The sequence below is a fragment of the Pristis pectinata genome, chromosome 30 (genome assembly GCF_009764475.1).
Source record: "Pristis pectinata isolate sPriPec2 chromosome 30, sPriPec2.1.pri, whole genome shotgun sequence".
NCBI lineage: Eukaryota > Metazoa > Chordata > Chondrichthyes > Rhinopristiformes > Pristidae > Pristis > Pristis pectinata.
Window position 1 is genome coordinate 19,803,466 of NC_067434.1, and position 18,810 is coordinate 19,822,275.

Sequence of the window (18,810 nt, forward strand, 5' to 3'; positions counted from 1 at the left end):
TATTACAACTGATTACTCCAAATGTCTTGTGTGTTAGATTCTGTTTGTTTGCTCAATGTATGCGTCTCCCGGAAAGGAATCTTATTTGGATAAACTTTGCCTGATTGAGTTACCAAACCCCATCTGGTAGCAGAATGGGAAACTATACCTGAGGCCTTTCAGATCTCCTGTTGGGATAGCCTGCAGTTTATCTGCAACATCCATGTTCTAATATGTGAAAATGTAAATTGGGGAATAGTTGAAGAAGGAACAAGGGATAGCTGGAGGTTTCCTCTGGAACCACTGGGTAAAGGTGTGTACCATCCAGCCCTTTAAATTTGCTTTATTCTGTACCAGTATTTATCTTAATCTCTTTTGGTGTGGTCATATGTTTGATGGATAGAAGTGCTTCTCACATTTGACAATCTTCTGAATAACAAGTTCCTTTTTATTATACTTACAGTGAAATGAAATATTTTGAGCACTACACAGCCATTAAAGAAGCATCATTTTTATGTTAACTGGAGTTTAAATGTCCTCGTTGAAAAATTGGCATTCAGATGGGGATTAAGAGAGGCTGTTTCTTTAAGCTGTCCAAAGCTGGGGGAAATCATTTCAGGATTTAGGTTTGGCTTTCTGGAAAGTCTTATTTTTTTCTTACAGCACTTTGACTCATTTCTCAGAGGCAGAGTGTTCCCTGAGAATGAGTGATAATGCTTGGGTTGCCTGCATTTGAACAGGCAATGGATTAGACATCAATCATTGGGGTCCTCAAACCCAAGGAAAGGAGGAGGGGTGGAGATTTTCTGTTTGCAGTTCCTAGTCATTGGGTAAGTACAAAAATATTGCTATTAAGTGTGTCTTTTTGTAGTATGTGCATTCAGTTCAGGCAAAGATTGATTAAGAACAGTCTTATATTAAATTGGCGGTATCAAGGTTGAGAAAGCCAATACACTCATCAGGCCTATTCTGACTCCTGGAAGTTTACTTGGGAAGGTTTTTAAAAAATGCATTGAAGGAGAAATACACCTTTAGTTGGCAGAGAATAAAACTTACAGGAATATTAGTCACAAGTTCTTTTTTATTTGCTCGTGAGTTGCAGCATTTATTGTTTGTCCTCAATAGTTCTTGATCTGAAGAGTTGGTCTGGAGTCACATGTAGTCCAGGCTATGTCAGGACAGGAGATTTCGTTCCCTGAAGGATATCATTGAACCAGATGTTATCTTTTTAACAACATTCTGTTACTGAGGCTGGCAGTCTTAAATTCCAAATTTGTATAATTACATGAATTTAAACTCCCCAGCTGTCAGTGAATGGGATTTAAACTTGTGTTGCTGGATCAACATTCACTGCTCCAGGTTTCCAGCCTGTTAACCACTACACTACCAAACCCTGACAGTAGCACTGAGTTCGCCACCGCACATTGGGTTCCATTGAAGTTAATGGAACTGACTATATCAGTAGTTTCCAAGTCAATGGATTTTTTTCAGAGAGGACACCGTGTAGTGGGAGGAAGAGGTAAAGACACAGCTTTGGAAGCTCCTTCCAGCCCTGTTCATAAGCTGCAAAAAACGCACTGCTGGAGGGACTCAGTGGGTCAGGCAGCATCTGTGGAGGGAGATGGACAGTCGAGATGAAGGGTCTCGACCCTCCACAGATGCTGCTTGACCCGCTGAGTTCCTCCAGCAGTTTGTTTTTCGCTCCAGATTCCAGAATCTGCAGTCTCTTGCGTCTGCGGTTCATCAGATGATATTTATAATCTTATAATGACACGGCAAGGCCATTCAGTTCATCAGGTCTGTGTCAGCTTCAGGGGGAGCAATGCCGTTATTCCCACTCTTCCCTATTTACCCATAACCTTCTACAGTAACCATAACCCTCTACAACAAGCCAGATATCACGACTGATGTATTTAAATGCAGCACACAACCTGCTGGAGGAACACAGTGGGTCGAGCAGCAGCTGTGGGGTGAAAAGAATTGTCGACATTTCGGGTCAAAACCCTGTACCAGGACACCCAAAATGAGACATCGACAACTCCTCCCCCCCCCCCCCCCCCGCCAGAGATGCTGCTCAACACGCTGAGTTCCTCCAGCAGATTCCTTTGTCCCCGTGGGTTTCTTCTCGGTGCTCCGGTTTCCTCCCACATTCCAAAGGCATACGGCTTAGGAAGTTGTGGGCATGCTATGTTGCCGCCGGATGTGTGGCGACACTTGCAGGCTGGCCCCAGAACACTCTGCGCAATAGGATGTATTTCACTGTGTGTTTCGATGTACATGTGACTAATAAAGATATCTTATCTCTTGTGTCTCCTGACGTATTAATATGTTTAGTACAGCATATTCAGTTTTAAAGTGAGCATTGACGTGTATAAGTCATCATCAACTGCAATTTGTACTCATGGAAAGGGCTGAAGTTTACTGGATCGTGTTATCAACTCCACCTGGTAGCAAGTGGGAAATTAAATCTCAGGATTTTGTATCTTAGGAACACCAACAGATTCACTGGATTTGCCCAGGGCCAAGAACTGTGCACAAAGAAGTTGCTGTTGTTGACTTGAAGAACCTCGAATCATCTAAATGCAGAAGTTTCCAGGTATGAGTACATTTAATCCATGATCAATGGTTTTGTGGATTCTGAGAGAATATGGGGATGATATGGCATTGTGGACCTCAGGCAGAGGATCAGCCCTGACCTTACTGAATGACAGGACAGACAAGGGCCTGATATTCTTTAACTGTCTACTGGCTTGCTCATGATTCAGAAGGCATGGATTTTCACTGAGGCACAAACTTCATATTGGCAGGACTGGAAATGGAGAATGGTTGACAGATGTGTCTGAAATTTGCTTTAGCTTCTGATTTGTGCAGAGTGGACAGTTAACCCTATTGATGCTGTGGCAGACGGTTGATTGAGCTTATCGGTAAGGGATAAGGTCGATGGGCATTTTCAGTGTCGTGTGATTAGTTTAAAATGTGGCAGCTTCAGTTAGATGGAGAATTCAATTGACAAACTTGATTTACTTTCTGTGGGGTCAGGAGAATTTCACCGTAATGAAAAATCACAGAAAAATAATGACTTTCTTCCCAAAAAAAAGTACATATAGAAAAACGTTGGCCTGTGGAGAGCAAACTAAATTTGTGTGGATTCTTGAGTTGCAGCCTGTCTTTGTACTGTGCTGGAACACTGGCATTCTTAATGGTTAAGTTTTATTATTTGTAGTCAACTGTCTTGTTAACTCACTGCTGACATCAAGCTGATTTAAAATGACATGCAGAAAGTTGCAAGGCATGCTCTGGTCTGTAACTTTTTAAGCTGGCTTCTGGAGATAGTCTCAGATTTCTTGCCTAAATGTGGTTCCGCTCACTTCACACCAGATTACACAGCAGTGTGCTGACGAGGAACTAAAGCTGTGTCATATTGCTCAAAACGTTCAGTCCCTGACCTAGTTGTAGAATGACTTAACTTGTAGTTTCTTATAAGTGCACAGTTTCATAATTGTCTGAAAAGCAAAGAGATTTGTATTTATATAGCACCATTCACAACCTTAAAATGTCTGCAAGTGCTTCACGGACAATGTATAGTAGTCTTCAAATGCTAAAGTAATTGTCCCCATTTCCAAAACTGACCCCTTATTGTATTTCCTTCCATTGTATTTTCTGCAGATACTGTACTGCAAGCTCAAATAAAATACATTTAGTTGTTAAAGAAAAGCTTTAGTTACTGCAGGAACCTTGTTTAACATCTCCTTGCTACTTTGTGATTTTGGGTGCTTTGAAATGTATTGTTGAAAGTCTTTCTTGCATTATGTTAAGTGATATTTTCGAAAGCATTGTGAGTGAGTGAGAAAATGCATTAAGTATCAAATAGGTCAAGGTACTCTGGCTAAGGGAGATTTTATCCCATTGAAGAAATGACTGGTCAGGGGTTAATGCTACTTCGAGTTTTCCATCATTGTATCAAAAGTAGTTCTTCTGACTGACAGCCAGTCTGGTATAATGTGATAGGAGAGTTAAAAATGTGTCACACAACCATGTGTCAAGAGTTGTATCCCTGTAATGGTGGTGATCATTCTAATAGTCCCCTGTGGTGTGCGCTTCCTACACTTTTGTAGAATTTACATCTGCAGCTGCAAGTCATGTTCAGGATTTGCAACAGCTATGAGCCAAGTACTGTAAATACATTCCCATTTGTTGCTGAGTGAAGCTGCTTAAAATTATGTCAAAGCCTCTTAGGTTTAAATTCTATGCCAGTTACTCATTAAAAGTTTTATCTAGTTTTCTTTGTCATTTCAATATAATGGTGATTGGTTAATTTTTGTCTCATGTACTGAGATACAGTGAAAAACTTTATTTGCTGCCATCCAGACAGATCATTCCATACATAAGTACCTTAGAGTAGTACAAAAAGGAAAAAATATTAATGGAATGCAGAATACGGTGTTACAGAGAAAGTGCAGTGCAGGTAGACAAATGAGATGCAAGGGCCATGACGAGGTAGATTGAGAGATCATGAGTTCATCTTTATCATACAAGAGGTCCATTCAAGAGTCTCATAACAGCAGGAAAGGAGCTGTCCTTCTCACAGTTCTTGTTGAAACCGCAGTGAGATGGTACTTTTTCCCCTTATTCCTGATCTCTTGTGAAGCTGTGAGATGCCGCTTGGAAGAATTGTGTCTAATTCTGGTCACCACACTTCAGGAAGGATGTGAAAGTCTAGAAGGCACGGTAGTGTAACGGTTAGCGTAACAATTTACAGAGCCAGCGACCCGGGTTCAAATCTGGCCACTGTCTGTAAGGAGTTTGTACGTTCTCCCCGTGTCTGCGTGGGTTTCCTCCGGGTGCTCCGGTTTCCTTCCACATTCCAAAGACGTACAGGTTAGGAAGTTGTGGGTGTGCTCTGTTGGCGCCGGAAACGTGGCGACACTTGTGGGCTGCCCCCAGAACACTATGCAAAAAGATGTATTTCACAGTGTGTTTCAATGTACATGTGACTAGTAAAGGTATCTTATCTTACCTTAAAGGGATTTACTGGAAAGGTAAAGAAATAAAACTGCAAATGCTGGAATCTGAATAAAAAAACGGAAATGGTGGAAAAACTTCAGCCAGTCAAGCAGCAACTGTGGAAAGAGAAACCAGTTATTGTTTCCGGTCATAGACCCTGGTTCTGATGAAGAGTCTTCGACCTGAAGCATTGGCTGGTTTCTCTTTCCACAGAGGCTGCTTGACTGGCTAAGTTCTTCCAGCACTTCTGATTTGGTTTAGTTCCTCAAATGAGAGAGATTTCAATTCTGTGAACAGACTAGAGAAGCAGGGTTGGTTCTTCTTGGAGCTAAGGTTGAGATATGGACAAGTTCAATATTATGAAGAGTTCAGACAAAATGAGCAAAAAGGAAGTGTTTCCATTGAAGGAAGGGATCAGAAGCAGGGGTCATAGATTTAAAACAAAAGTAGAGTCCAAGAACACAAGAAGAAAGTATTTGCAATGAATTAGGATCTGGAAGGCTAGGTGTCAGAAGCAATTTCAAACATAGTTTTCAAAAATCAGTTTTATGTGTACTTGAAGGAAAACTATTTGGGGATTACAGGGAGTAATAGTAAGTGTAATGACCTCCTAATATAAATTTATAAGATTATGAGAGGCATAGAGTAGACAGCTGGTATCTTTTTCCCAGGGTTGAAATGTCTAACTCAAGGGCATGCAGTTAAGATGAGAGGGGTTAAGTTCAAAGGAGATGTGTGGGGCAAGTTTTTTACACAGAGAGTGTTGGGTGCCTGGAATGTGCTGCCAGGGGTGGTGGTGGAGGCAGATACGATAGTGGTATTTAAGAGGCCCTTAGGCACACGATTGTGCAGAGAATGGAGGGATATGGACCTTGTGCAGGCAGAAGGGATTGGTTTAGTTATGTATTTAATTACTAGTTTAATTAGTTTGACACAACATTGTGGGCCAAAGGGCCTGTTCCTGTGCTATACTGTTCTATGTTCTATGACCTCACAAAATTGGTACAGATTCAGCATTGTGTGTGTGTGTGTGTGTGTGTGTGTGTGTGTGTGTGTGTGGTAATAGTTCTATGATTCAGCTAAACTACCATTTCCAATGCAGCCAGGCAGGGGGAGTGATTCATAGGACTGAAAAACTCTGGGCTTTCTGCAGATGAAACATCTTCATTCTGCTTTACAGCCACTTATCAGCCCCACCACAAGCTGACGGAACTCAATGTGATACACCTTTTCACTTCTCGCTTTTCCATGTGAGCAGTGTAATGGTTGTAGAAGGGAGAGGAGGAAATGGTAAAGGCACCAGTTCAGGCAGTAGGTATTTTTCCTATTGAACTGACTTTGTGATCTTGGCATTATTTGGTCAAGGGCATGGAATTGTCAGAAACCAGAAAAGAAAGAGATTTTGCCCGGATGTCCATCCCGCTCATGACCTTGAAATGTTGCAGTACATTCAGGACATTCAGTCCTTCAAACCTGTGCTGGTACTGGTACTCTTCTCCATTGGCCTAGTCCCATTCTCTTCTCGATTGTGGTCCAAGCTCCCTGTGCAATGGTATCTCCTTTTGAAGAAACTTGTTGACTGCAGCAGCAAAACTTTATGGTGGAGAATTCCATCCAGTAATCGTCCTCCTGTGTAGCAATTACTTAAAGTTCACCCCACCCCCAGATTATTTTTATTGTGATTATTACCACAGGTCCCCAAACACCGGTAATACACGTTTTGGGGGATGCAACTTTCATTGACAGGAAGTGTGTTGGCCACATAGATCCTGCAGAGGTGATTTTGGCATTGACTTACACCAGGGTTAGAATTGTGCAGCACGTAAGCCGTTTCAGCCACCTCGTCCATGTCGACCGTGATGTCGATTAATACTCATCCCATTTGCCTGCATTAGACCCATACTCCTTCACCCCTTTCCTATCCAACTACTTGTCCAAATGCCTTGCCATCTCCTCTGGCAACTTGTTCTAGATAGTCACCACCCTCTTTGAACTTTTCCCTCAAATCTCCTTTTAGTTTCTCCCCTTTCACTTTAAACTTGTGCCCTTTACTTCAAGACTCCCCTGCCCTGGGATGAAGACTCTGACGATCTATCCTATCCATGCCCATCATAGTCTTATAAAACTCTATAAGGTCACTCCTCAGCCTCCGACATTCCGGTCGGAATAAACCCAACCTATCCAATCTCTCCTTAAAATTACAGCCCCCCCCCATTCCAGGCAACATCCCAATGAATCTCTTCTGCATGTCCTTCCTTCTGGGAGGAGGGGGTGACCATAGGGGTATGGGGATAGGGATTGGAAGTGGTAGAGGACCTGTCCATAACCACCCCTCTCCTCCCAAGTCTGGTCACCTGTCTGAAGGCTGGATGAAGAGTCTGTACGAGTGGAGCCTCCTTTCACCCGTCTGGTGGTTAGAATGCATCGTCTTGGTTGACATTCTGGCCTCCAGAGAGAAACCTGGTCAGACATATGGAATATCCACCATGCCTTCATTCCCCGTCCTCAAGAGGCAGATCCGTCAGTGCAACTCTATTCCTGCTATTTTCCAATGGGTTCCTCTAATCTCGTTAGGGATTATGACCAGAACACACAGACTTTTGGATCCACTGCCAGAGAGTTGTTCTTTTGTGAGGTTGGTTGATGTTACAACATAAATGGGCAGTGTTGGCAGGTAGGAGCCCTTGTAGGTGAAACATTTGTGGAAGATGTTGTAACTGTGCAATAAATGGGGGACCCAGGATTAGACCTTGTCAATGAGAGACAAGGATACATCCCTGTGGTACCTGAGGAACAGCATCTTCATTTTCCCTCATCATCTCTGGGTCATTTGTTTGCCACTTTCACTGTGGGCACTCAGTATTGGATCCCAAATGATATAGAGTCATACAGCATGGAAGCAGGCCCTTTGGCCCAACTCGTCCATGCCGACTGAGATATCCAGCTAAGCTAGTCCCATTTGCCTGCGTTTGGCCCATATCCTTCTGAACCTTTTCTATCCATGTACCTGTCCAAGTGCCTTTTAAATATTGTCATTGTCTCCACCACTTCTTCTTGCAGCTTGTTCCACATATGCGTCACCGTCTGTGTGAAGAAGTTACCCCTCAGGTCTCTTTTAAATCCTTCCCCTCTCGCCTTAAACCTCTGCCTTGTAGTTTTTGATTCTCTTTCCCTGGGTAAAAGACAGTGTACATTCACCCTTCCTATGCCCCAAATACGGAAGACTTTGGCTGGACAAGATGCCATTTTAATCTCAGCTGCAGCGTGAGGTTCTTAATGGTGACTCAGTACACACTGATCATTTGATCTGTTACGTGGGGTGGAGACAGTTGTTGTAAACCCTTGCCTGAACCGAGGGCCTTCAGCAAATAATCTTGGTTTGGTATTGGTGGGATTGCCTGATCCCCCACTCATCTGTACAGCCCTGAGATTTAGAGGGGCTGCATGTTGGTGGTGTGAATTCTCTTGCTTTTCATTGACCCACAGTTATCGCGTAGTGAGCCCATCTGTGGGGTACTGCCAAACCCACCCCATGTTGGCAAAGTACTGTGTCCATTGTCGGTGCCGTTCCAAGCCTGCACTTGGCCGTGACATGTGACTGCAGCTTCACCCATCTCCCTATCCCTGTAATGGTCAGAAGTAGTTTAAACATGGAGTTCAAATGCCACCATGACTTTAAATTGTTAATTAAAAGCAAATTGGAATAAAAAGCTAGCATCAGTAATGTTGGCCTTGAAACAATCTCATTGTTGTAAAAAAATCTCCGTTCACTAAGTCACACAGAGAAGAGACTCTTCCAGCCTTTGTTGGGTCTGGCATATTTGTGACTCCAGATTCCCAGAACAGGTCCACCCCATTTCACGACAGGTTCCGTTCCTGCGAACTGTTTGTAACCCGGACAGTTCGCAAGTCGGAAACGTGGCCATGAACCGAGTTTCCACCCGGCAGAAGATACCTGCAGCCCCTCAGCAGTCAACAAATCCATCCTGCCGGTCTCCCAGAAGCTCGATCCTATGTATGGGCTGTACATAAGTTGGGCGTCCGTAAGCTAGGGAGGACCTGCGATCTGGTTCTCTCTTGCCTTCTTAACTAGCCAAGCAGGCAACTTGGTTCAAGGGCTAATTAAAGATGGGTAGAGTCATAGAGTAAAACAGCATGGAAGCAGGCCCTTCGGCCCAACTCGTCCATACCGACCAAGGTGCCCACCAAGCTTGCCCCATTTGCCCTTGTCTGGCCTGTATCCCTCTAAACCTTTCCTATCCATGTGCTTATCCAAATGTCTTTTAAATGTTGTTATTGTACCCGCCTCAACCACTCCCTGGCAGCTCATTCCATATATGCACCACCTTTTGCGTGAAGAAGTTGTCCCTCAGGTCCCCTTTAAATCTTTCCCCTCTTGCCTTAAACCTATGCCGTCTGATTTTAGTTTTTAGTTCCCCCTTCCCCTGGGAAAACGACTGTGTGCCTTCACCCTATCTATACCCCTCATGATCTTATACACGTCTCTAAGATCACCCCTCAGTCTCCTGCATTCCAAGAAATAAAGGGCGTGACACCTGCAGCGCAAAAATGAATACATTTTAAATAAAGCTCTATAAGTGTATGAAATTATAAAGGAACACGCATTAAAAGGCAAGGAAATAGCATGTTGTGTTAGTTCTATCAGAATATCCATTTCCAATGAATTGGGGCATATCCTTAGTTGTTGTGAATGTCCATTACATTGAACATGTCGGAATATGTGCTCTGATCCCTGTCTATGTATTTATTTATTGGGGAGGAAATCTTTCCCTTTGAACTTTTGTATAATTTTTCCTTTGAAGAGAAATCAGATCCCAGTGCAGGATTCTGGGAAAAGGAAACAATTAATCCATTGGTGTCCTGCCACTCAGTGAGCTGAAAATAAAAAATTGCAAAGAACTCACAACATTCTTTCATTGGACACAAATACAACAGTTTTAATCTGAGAAAAAATACAAAATGAAACCATGTACAATATATGTACAAACTCTTTTTGTACAAGACAAAATATTATCACCAGATATCAGATATGACAGCGCCAGGTCAATCAAATCTGAACACCGTCATATTAATCTTCTCTAATTTCCTAGAGAAAGGAAACTCATTTAAAAAAAAATTGCAAACCAAAAATAAAAATTGAGGAGGACACAGGAGCCCTTGCTGTGATTGTCTTCACAGCAAGGCTGCGGGAGCAGCTGAGCAACGAGAACGACACAGAGTTCAGGAACGAAATTTAAAGAAGGAAAGTTGTGCAAATGCAAAACCTAAAACATGCCAAATAATAATGAAGGTGCATATTTTCTCGGTAAGAGCAGTAAAGTTAGCTTTTAGTTGTTGTTGGGTTTTAATCCACTTAATTCCCAACCTCAGGCAGCATGAAAGAGTCAAACTTGAATGGTAGATGCTGAAGATTAAAACAGGTTAGCAAGTTTTCCTTATTAACAATCCAATCAATAGTATTATATTTTATTCACAATTGTTCACTCTACTGCCTACAAAATGTAACAACAAAGTAATCACAATTCAAAAATCACTCCAGAACAAGGTGTTATCTGGTTGCAGTACGGATGTGTTCAGTGTTGCAGTCACAGAACGGACAATGAAGCTGAGATAAAGTTTTAGCTAAAGATAGAACCTAAACTTGTGGGATTGTCACAGCAAGATCTGAGTACAAAGAGTAAGGATGCCTGCTGTGTTTCTTTTCCTATCCCAGTACTGTGAATTTGCAGTAAGCCTAGGTCAGCTGTCTTCTTGTGATGGCTGTCTTCTCTGTGAGGGGGTTGGGAGTGGGGGTGAGGGGTGTGGTGGGGTGTCACACCAACAGTCAGACATTGAGTTCCTTGGGTCAGTAAGTGCAGCTTGGGAACTATGAACTAAGTTAAGATGCTGTGCAAGTTTGCTTCAGTTAGTCAACTCTGCAATATTGTTTTCTACTTCATCGAATTAACATTAATGTCTTATCCACCCAGAATATACTGCAAAGTACAATCTACTTTATGGTGTTAACTAATTTGTGGCGTCTCAAAATTCCCATTTCAAAACAGTTTAAAAGAGGAGAAAATGGGTGATTGCAGAAAAATAGCACTTGGCTTGAAATGTTCTCTTCCACAGGAGACCATATGGTCAAGCACTTCTGTATCTTAGCAAAACAGAAAAGAAATTCAGAGATGGAAAACTGAATAATGGGCAATAACATATTGTTGAACAATTTGTAACACAGGACTTGCTCTATGCCCTACCTGAACACAGGACAGATAACAGCTTATATTCTGAAAGCATTCACATGCTAGTCATCAGACCACAATGGAAGCCTCACTGCTAGAAGTATACTGGTTTTATTATTTCATTTATTGAGGGATTGTGTACATTTAACTAATATTTTTTTTTGTGACCTTCATCCTCCAAAGGGAAACAAAATCCGAGTCTGGTCACAAAAAGAAAGAAGTTACAAAGTAGGAAACAACAAAGTTTTGCATTATAAAATAAAGACCTTCTAATCATAACTGGCCATAATATTCAGTCTGCATCGATTGTCTTCAAGTTATCAGTGAAACCATTCAATAAAACCTGTGATTCCATGCTGGACAAGCAGATAATTTTCAAGGGCAGATAGTTGCTGCTTCTTGGTGGAGTGACGTGTATGGTCCTTCAACTGCTGTGTAACGGCAAGGTCCATGGAGTGTCAAAGCCAGCATCTAGTTAAAGGTGCTTCACAATGTCTCCCTCTCAGTTTAGAGTTTGTACAAGTATCAACATTCATCTTCTACCTCTCTGATGGGTGGGATCAAACTGCTGGTGGATTTGTACTGATTGATTTGATTAGCCATGTGACCGCTCAGTGGTTTTATCTGAATGTTCCTGGGGAAGGCGTTATCAGTTTCATCTGTAAACCATTTCTTTTCTGCAATGGAACCGAGGTGCCACAGATGAGTGAGGGAGCGAGGAGGGAAAAGAGAGAAAAACATTATGGTTAGTCTTGTGGGCTGGGGGAAAAAAGTGTTAACACTGTTACATGTTTGACAGATTGTAAAATTGGAATTCATGACATGTTCCCTCCTCCACTGTGATCCTGACTGATTAAGTGGTTTAAATTATTCCCTGTGACAGAATGATAAAGTTACAATCTGTTCTGACATGATCCACAGGTTGCCAGCATTCTGCAGTGTCCATCCACATTCATCTTCACGTCAAACAGACATTTTTTTGGTAGCTGTAATTCAATGGAACTTTTAAAGTAATCAAAAGACCTGAATTATTGATGGGGTTTTTATGTGGAGGGCTCCCAGTGGACCAGAGTTGGAAAGAGAGAGGAAAAACAGTGCTTTCTTTCAGACTCAGATGGCAGCCGCCCCTAAACTGGTTCAATTGCTTTGAAACTCTCAGCTTATGGCGCAGAGGTATTGTAAATGTAAAATAAAATCAAAGCAACAAAAAACTGACTACATTTTGACGTGACAACATTTGTGAAAACCAATAACAATATGATGTCTTGTTTGATATAGTGAGATTGTTCAGTTTTACAGGCATTTTTTTTCCTTTCTCATTTTACCTGCTGCCTTTACAAGCCTTGCTGCAAGAGGGCTTGGTGGAACAGGGTAGATTCAGAAACGTCTGCAAAGCTTGCCTTCCTCACCAGATAGGAGAATTCAACCACTGCTTGCAATTGGCTTTCTTCCTCTCTCTTTGATGGAGTACCTTGCCTTTCTGCAGTGTTCCATTACTGCAATAGTTAAGAGGCAAGCTGACTGCTAACTGACTGCTCAAGTGAAGCAGACAAGTTGAAGTGAGAGGCCAATCCAGGATTTGAACCCATAACTTTCTGAACAGAAATTCAGCTGTGGGGGCACAACATTTTAAACTGTCCAGGTCTCTCACCATTGGAGAATACTGTGTTTGCAGAATCAGACCTTTGGACAGTTGTAAAACCATAATTTATTCAACTGATTAAAATCAAAGGCACTGCAGATGTTGGAAACCTGAAATAAAAACAGAAAATGTTTGAAACACTCAAAGTCAGGCAGCATCTGTGGAGAGAGAGAAACAGAGCTAATGTTTCCTTGGAACAGTCTCTGACCTGAAACGTTAACTCTGTTCCATTAACTGAAGCAGGAAATGGAAGATCATCGGGTGCAAATACACACTCCTTTGTCCTCGGTAGAACGTTGAAGTCATTGGGGGAGGGAATCTTTGATTCACTCCTTCTCCATTCCCATTGTGTCCCTGTGGTAATTGGCCACAATACAGCTTGGCAAGGAGAGAATCCTGTTCCATTGTGGTGCAGTCTCAAGTCCATGCAGTCTCTTAAGTGTGTAGCTTTAGAAAAATACTTTTCTTGCTAGAGCTAAATCCTTCTCGATAAAGGTAGTTTCCCACCAAATCCTGTAAAACCAGACAAGTTTGAAACCTAATGTGTGAGTGAAACCCTTTCTGACTAATGTTGGCACTTTCATTTCACGCACCTTATCCATAAGCAGACGGTTGAAAGATAATGTTCTACAACTTGGGTTGTGAAATAAAACAATTATTTATAATGTTTTTTATGAATCTAAAGTTGCAAAGCCCAGGTGTGGAGAGCCATGATATTATTTTTCTGGACTTGCAGCCAGATGTGGCCTGTTCCATGGACTGTCAATGATTGATGTGGGTATTGATATTCAGCCAATAGTCACTGGCAGATTTCACAAATCTGTGATGGGCGTCGAGCTTTGGGGACGGTGTGTAGAACCAACTAACACATTTGTCACCAAGGGTCTTTTTCTTTTATAGATTATCGAACTCCTGGGAATTGAATAGGTTAAACTTGATATGCTCAGAACATCTGAGGAGGAAGATGTTGATATATTTAAAATACTAAGAGATGATGGTGATCTAGATGCAGATTCTGGCTTGGGTTAGGGGTTAAAAGCTCCCTTCCTCCAATAACAATGCCTCCCCTACACACACACACACACGCGTGCGCGTGCGCACCCACCCCCCCCCCCCCCCCCCCCCCCACACACACACACACACACACACACACACACACTTGAGATCTCCATGGAAAAGGATCTGGATAAATAAGCTGGGAGTTTGGCCTGAAGTGGGTGACGATGTTACCGATTGTAGGGCAGAATACAAGTGGTGAACAGTATGCCAAGGTTGAGGGTTGATGTAAGGAAGGAAGCAGATTAAGGTAACATTAGGACATAATGTTGTTTCTTATTAAGTTTGGCTATTGATACTCACACCTCTGGGTAACAGATGCAATTTCAAACTTGTTTGAAGATATTTTTGGTTATTATTATTGTTTGGTAAAATTACTTATTGTAAAACATAGACAATGTCTGGTTTATGCATAAATTTTAACTAAATTGGTAATGACCTGCGCATTCAAAGTCCTGCTTACTGCCCCTGAATCATGTCACTGAGTGGCACATGAAATGATGTCCCACAAACAAAAATATTTGTTCAGTAGCCCAGGCACTTTTGGGAACTTGTATTTTGAAAGCAAAATCCATGATTGACATCATAAAAGACTGTAAAGAATCCTGACTTTTTAAGCAGGCCTTTAAGGATTTTGTTTTGTTGACTGTTAACAATAGACTGTGAAAATCTCAAGGGCTGCTCTTATTGTATTGGGGGATTGAGGTGTGATATCGGGGAATGGGACTGGGAGGAGTTTGGCTCCAACTGCAAGTGATGAAGGGCTGCTGGGACAAAGCACTGCTCCCTGAAGCTGAATAATTCTGTGCTCATAACTATGTGGAAATATTTTCCAAAGATCCCAGGCTGCACAGCAAGAAGCAAAAAATTGTAAGAATGTTTTGGGGATGCTTATTTTATTGATTTTACTCCAGGTTAATAAACTCTGATCAATAAAAGAATTTTATGGGGCCCCTTCACAACAGGAGAATGACTTTGGGATGTAAAGTAGTTCTTGCAGATCTTCTTTAATACATGAGTTACAGCAACAGGCCAGTGTTCTGATCAGAGTAGGGATCTTTGCCAATTCTCTAATTTTTGAGACTTTCACCTCCCGTTCAGTGAGAATCCGCTGCAATTCTACACTGGATGGAGAGCGCATGGTGAACAGTTTAATGGTAAGCTTCCTTCACACTCTACGTAAATAGAGGCAACCAGGCAGATTTTGGGCAGACCTTCATCTTCTCGGCATGGTTAGTACTGATGGAAGGTAGTCTTCATTCTTTGGGTGCCATGAGTTCTCTGGTCGTAGTAGCAGTATTTCCAAAATCAAAAAGAGTGGGAGGCAGCAAGGGGGTAGCAGAAGGCGGTTAGCCAAATGTCTACCATTGCAAAGGTGTTAGAATCAATTGTTGAGGACATAATAGTAGGACATTTGGAAAGTCATGATCTGATCAAACAGAGTCAGCATGACTTCACAAATGTACGAGAATTCTTTGAGAAAGCTTCAGGTCAAGTAGATAAAGGGAAACCTGTAGATGTAATATATGTGGGCTTTCAACACAAAACTTTTACTTCACTCGATGTCAGTTCATCGTGTTGGAAGTGTGGATCGAGGATTAGCTAATCAGAAGGAAATGGAGATAAAGGGGTCTTTTTTCAGGTTAACAACTTCCAACCAGTGAGGTACTACAGGAGTCAGTGCAGGGACTACAGCAGTTGTTCATAATGTGTGTGTGTGTGTGTGTGTGTGTATACACACACAATGATTTAGAGGAAGGAGGTGAATGTGCAATAGCTTAATTTGCAGATGGGACAGAGAGGTATTGGTAGTTTAAGTCAGTTGACAAAAAAATGGTAAATGGAGTATAATGTGGGAAAGTGTGAAGTAGTTCATTTTAGAAGGAAAATTGATGTAACTATTACTTAAATGGAGAGAAACTGCAGAAAGCTGGAGAACACAGGATTTGGGATTTTATATGATTCTTAGAAAGCGAGCCTACAGGCGCAGGTAATTGAAAAGGCTAATGGAAAGTGACTTTATTTCAAGAGGGATTGTAAAAATAATGAAGTCTTACTACAACTGCACAAAGTATTAGTGAGGCCACATCAAGAGTACCGTGAACAGTTTTAGAGTTATACAGTACAGAATCAGGCCCTTCAGCCCATTGAATCTGTGCTGACTATTAAAATTCCAATTACATTAGTCTTACTCCAATTAAATTTTTTGTTCTCCAGAGATTCTCTTCAATTTTTCCCAGCTTCTACCACTCACTACACACCAGAGGAGACTTGCAGTGACCAATTAACCTACCAACTCACACATCATTTAAGGAAAGATATATTGCCATTAAAGGCAGTTCAGAGAAAGTTCAGTTGGATAATCCTGGATATGGAGGAATTGTTTTCTGAGAAAGGGTGAACAAGTCGGGACTCCACTCATTGGAGAATAGAAGAATGAGAGGTCATCTTTTTGAAACATGCGAGGTTCTTGGAAGGCTTGACTGGGTAAATGCTGGGGGGATGTTTCCCGATGGAAAAGTCTTGGACCAGAGGGGATGGTTTAAGAACAAAGGACTGCCTGTTTAAGACTGAGATGAGGAAGAGTTTTTTCTCTTGTAATTCTTTCCTGAAGGTCCTGAATCCTTGAATATACTCAAAAATAATAGACTTTTAATCAGTAAGGGAATCAAGGATTAAGAGGAGAATATGGGAAGGTAGCTTTGAGGAAATTTGGATCAGCTATGAGATTGAGGCAGAGCAGGTTCCAGGGGCTGACTGTCTACTCCTGTGCTTTTTTTTATTCATTCAGGGGAAGTGGGCTTCATGGGCTGAGCCAGTATTTAATTGCCCATCCCAAATTGCCCTTGAGAAGGTGGTGGTGAGCTGCCTTCTTGAACGGCTGCAGTCCTTGAGGTATGAGTATTTCCACAGTGCAGTTAGGGAAGGAGTTCCAGGATTTTGACCCCAACGACGGTGAAGGAACAGCGATATATTTCCAAGTCAGGATGGTGTGCGGCTTGGAGGGCAACTTCCAAGGGGTGGTGTTCCCCGTGCTTTTGCTGCCCTTGACCTTCTAGCTGGTAGAGGTGGTGGGTTTGCAAGGTGTTGTCTGAGGAGTCTTGGTGAGTTGCTGCGGTGCATCCTGTAGATGGTACAAAGTGCTGCTACTGTGGGTCGGTGGTGGAGTGAGTGAATGGTTGTGGATGGGGTGCCTATCAAGTGAGTTGCTATGTCCTGGAATTATCCAGGCAGGTGGAAAGTTCTCCATCACGCTCCTGACTTGAAGCTTGTCGATGGTGGACAGACTTTGGGAAGTAAGGAGGTGAGTTACTTGCCAAAGGATTCTTAGCATCTGACCTGCTCTTGTAGCCACATTGTGTATTTGGCTACTCCAGTTCCATTCCTGTTGAGCTTCTTGAGGGTTGTTGCAGCTGCACTGATCCAGGCAAGTGGAGGATATTCCATCACTTTCCTGACTTGAGCCTTGTAGATGCTGGATAGGCTTTAGGGAGTTACTCGCCTTAGGATTCCTCGCTTCTAACCTGCTATTGTAGCCACAGGGTGTGTATGGCTACTCCACTTCATTTTCTGGTCAATGATCACCCCTAGGTTATTGATAGTGGGGGATTCAGTGATGGTAATGCCATTGAATATCAGGGAGTGATAGCTTGACCTCTTGTTGGATATTGTCATTACCTGATTTTTTTATGGTAAAAGCCAGAGATGAGGACTTCACTTCTGGCTTTGACCAGTCCTGGGTCTTGCTCATGGAGAAGGGAGAAGGCCAGGACCCAGGAGAGGTAGATCAGGCAGGACCTGTTTCAGGGAAACTTTAACTCTGTTCCTCTTTACACAGATGCTGCCTGACCTGCTGAGTATTTCCAGAATTTTGTTTTTATTTCAGATCGCCAGCATCTGCAGTTTTTTTAAGCATTTTCTCAGGAGAGGGAGGGATGAGCAACAGATACTTGCCTAGTACACAGCGGCAGAATTGTGTCACATTGTCCCATGTGGCTGAGTAGTGGTCAGTGGATGAAAGCCAATGAGATTGGTTTATAAAGAGTTCCGTTAACAGGGCATCCTCGGTATTGCTGGGTCAAATTTCTGTGTGTGTGTGTGTGTGTGTGTGTGTGTGTGTGTGTGTGTGTGTGTGTGTGTGTGGTGGTTTTGCATTTCACCAGAGCCTCAGTTACAACAGGAAAAAAACAAGCCAACTTTCAGGCCTCGGTAATCAAGCAGAAAATTATAAGCAGATCAAAGAATCCCACAGGGCTCTTAAATAACCTGAAGTTTAATAATTTTACAGCCAATCGTCTAATGTTTTCATTTCTTCGAACCATAGCCTTTCACACAAGATGACAAAGTAGAAACTAGCAGGAATCAATTTAAGAGAGGGATTGTTTTTACCATAAACAGCCTTGACGGCAACAATCTCATTGCATTACTTTCTATCAATGCAGGGAACGATCTGGACGTGTTAACAGTTCCTTTTATTTTATTAAATGCTCTGAATGTTTAGCATAATGGCCCCTATTCTGCAGAACATCCTAATCTCTGTATGTTTTCAGACAGATCTCCTAACTGGTTAACTTTATAACTTTTTTGTGTTATGAAACCTTGTGTAAAGCTCATTATTTAAGGTTAAGATTTCCTGGTGACGCAGGTAGATAGTACCTTTTCTCTGTCTAGTTATTAAGCTGATGTCAATGATTGTAGGTTCGAGGATTGCTCTTTTGGTAACTGTGTTCCTTTTCCATTCAAGGTTACCACCTTAACAAAAGGGCTGGTGGTGCCACAGATTGGCTTGAAGCGTGTGTTTGAGATAGCGTAGTTTCTCAGGCATACTTCTCCATCATCATGTCAAATGAGAGGAGTAATGCTTCCTCACATGTTGTTCATAGC

The 18,810-nt window shown here is 42.2% G+C and overlaps 1 protein-coding gene and 1 long non-coding RNA gene across 2 annotated transcripts in view; one reads left to right on the forward strand and one right to left on the reverse strand.

The window, feature by feature from the left end:
• Nucleotides 1–749: 749 nt before the first annotated feature.
• The window catches only part of LOC127584757 (uncharacterized), a 42,707-nt gene continuing 24,646 nt past the window's right edge, over nucleotides 750–18,810 (forward strand). The window contains exons 1-2 of the long non-coding RNA XR_007958428.1: nucleotides 750–809; nucleotides 2,468–2,575. This is a non-coding gene — a long non-coding RNA (uncharacterized LOC127584757). The remainder of the gene's footprint in view (nucleotides 810–2,467; nucleotides 2,576–18,810) is intronic.
• LOC127584756 (calcium-activated potassium channel subunit alpha-1-like) overlaps nucleotides 9,932–18,810 on the reverse strand; it is a 779,405-nt gene continuing 770,526 nt past the window's right edge. Inside the window, 1 exon segment of the mRNA XM_052041687.1 lies at nucleotides 9,932–11,905. Within this exon segment, the coding sequence (XP_051897647.1) occupies nucleotides 11,754–11,905 (152 nt within the window). The 3' untranslated portion in view covers nucleotides 9,932–11,753.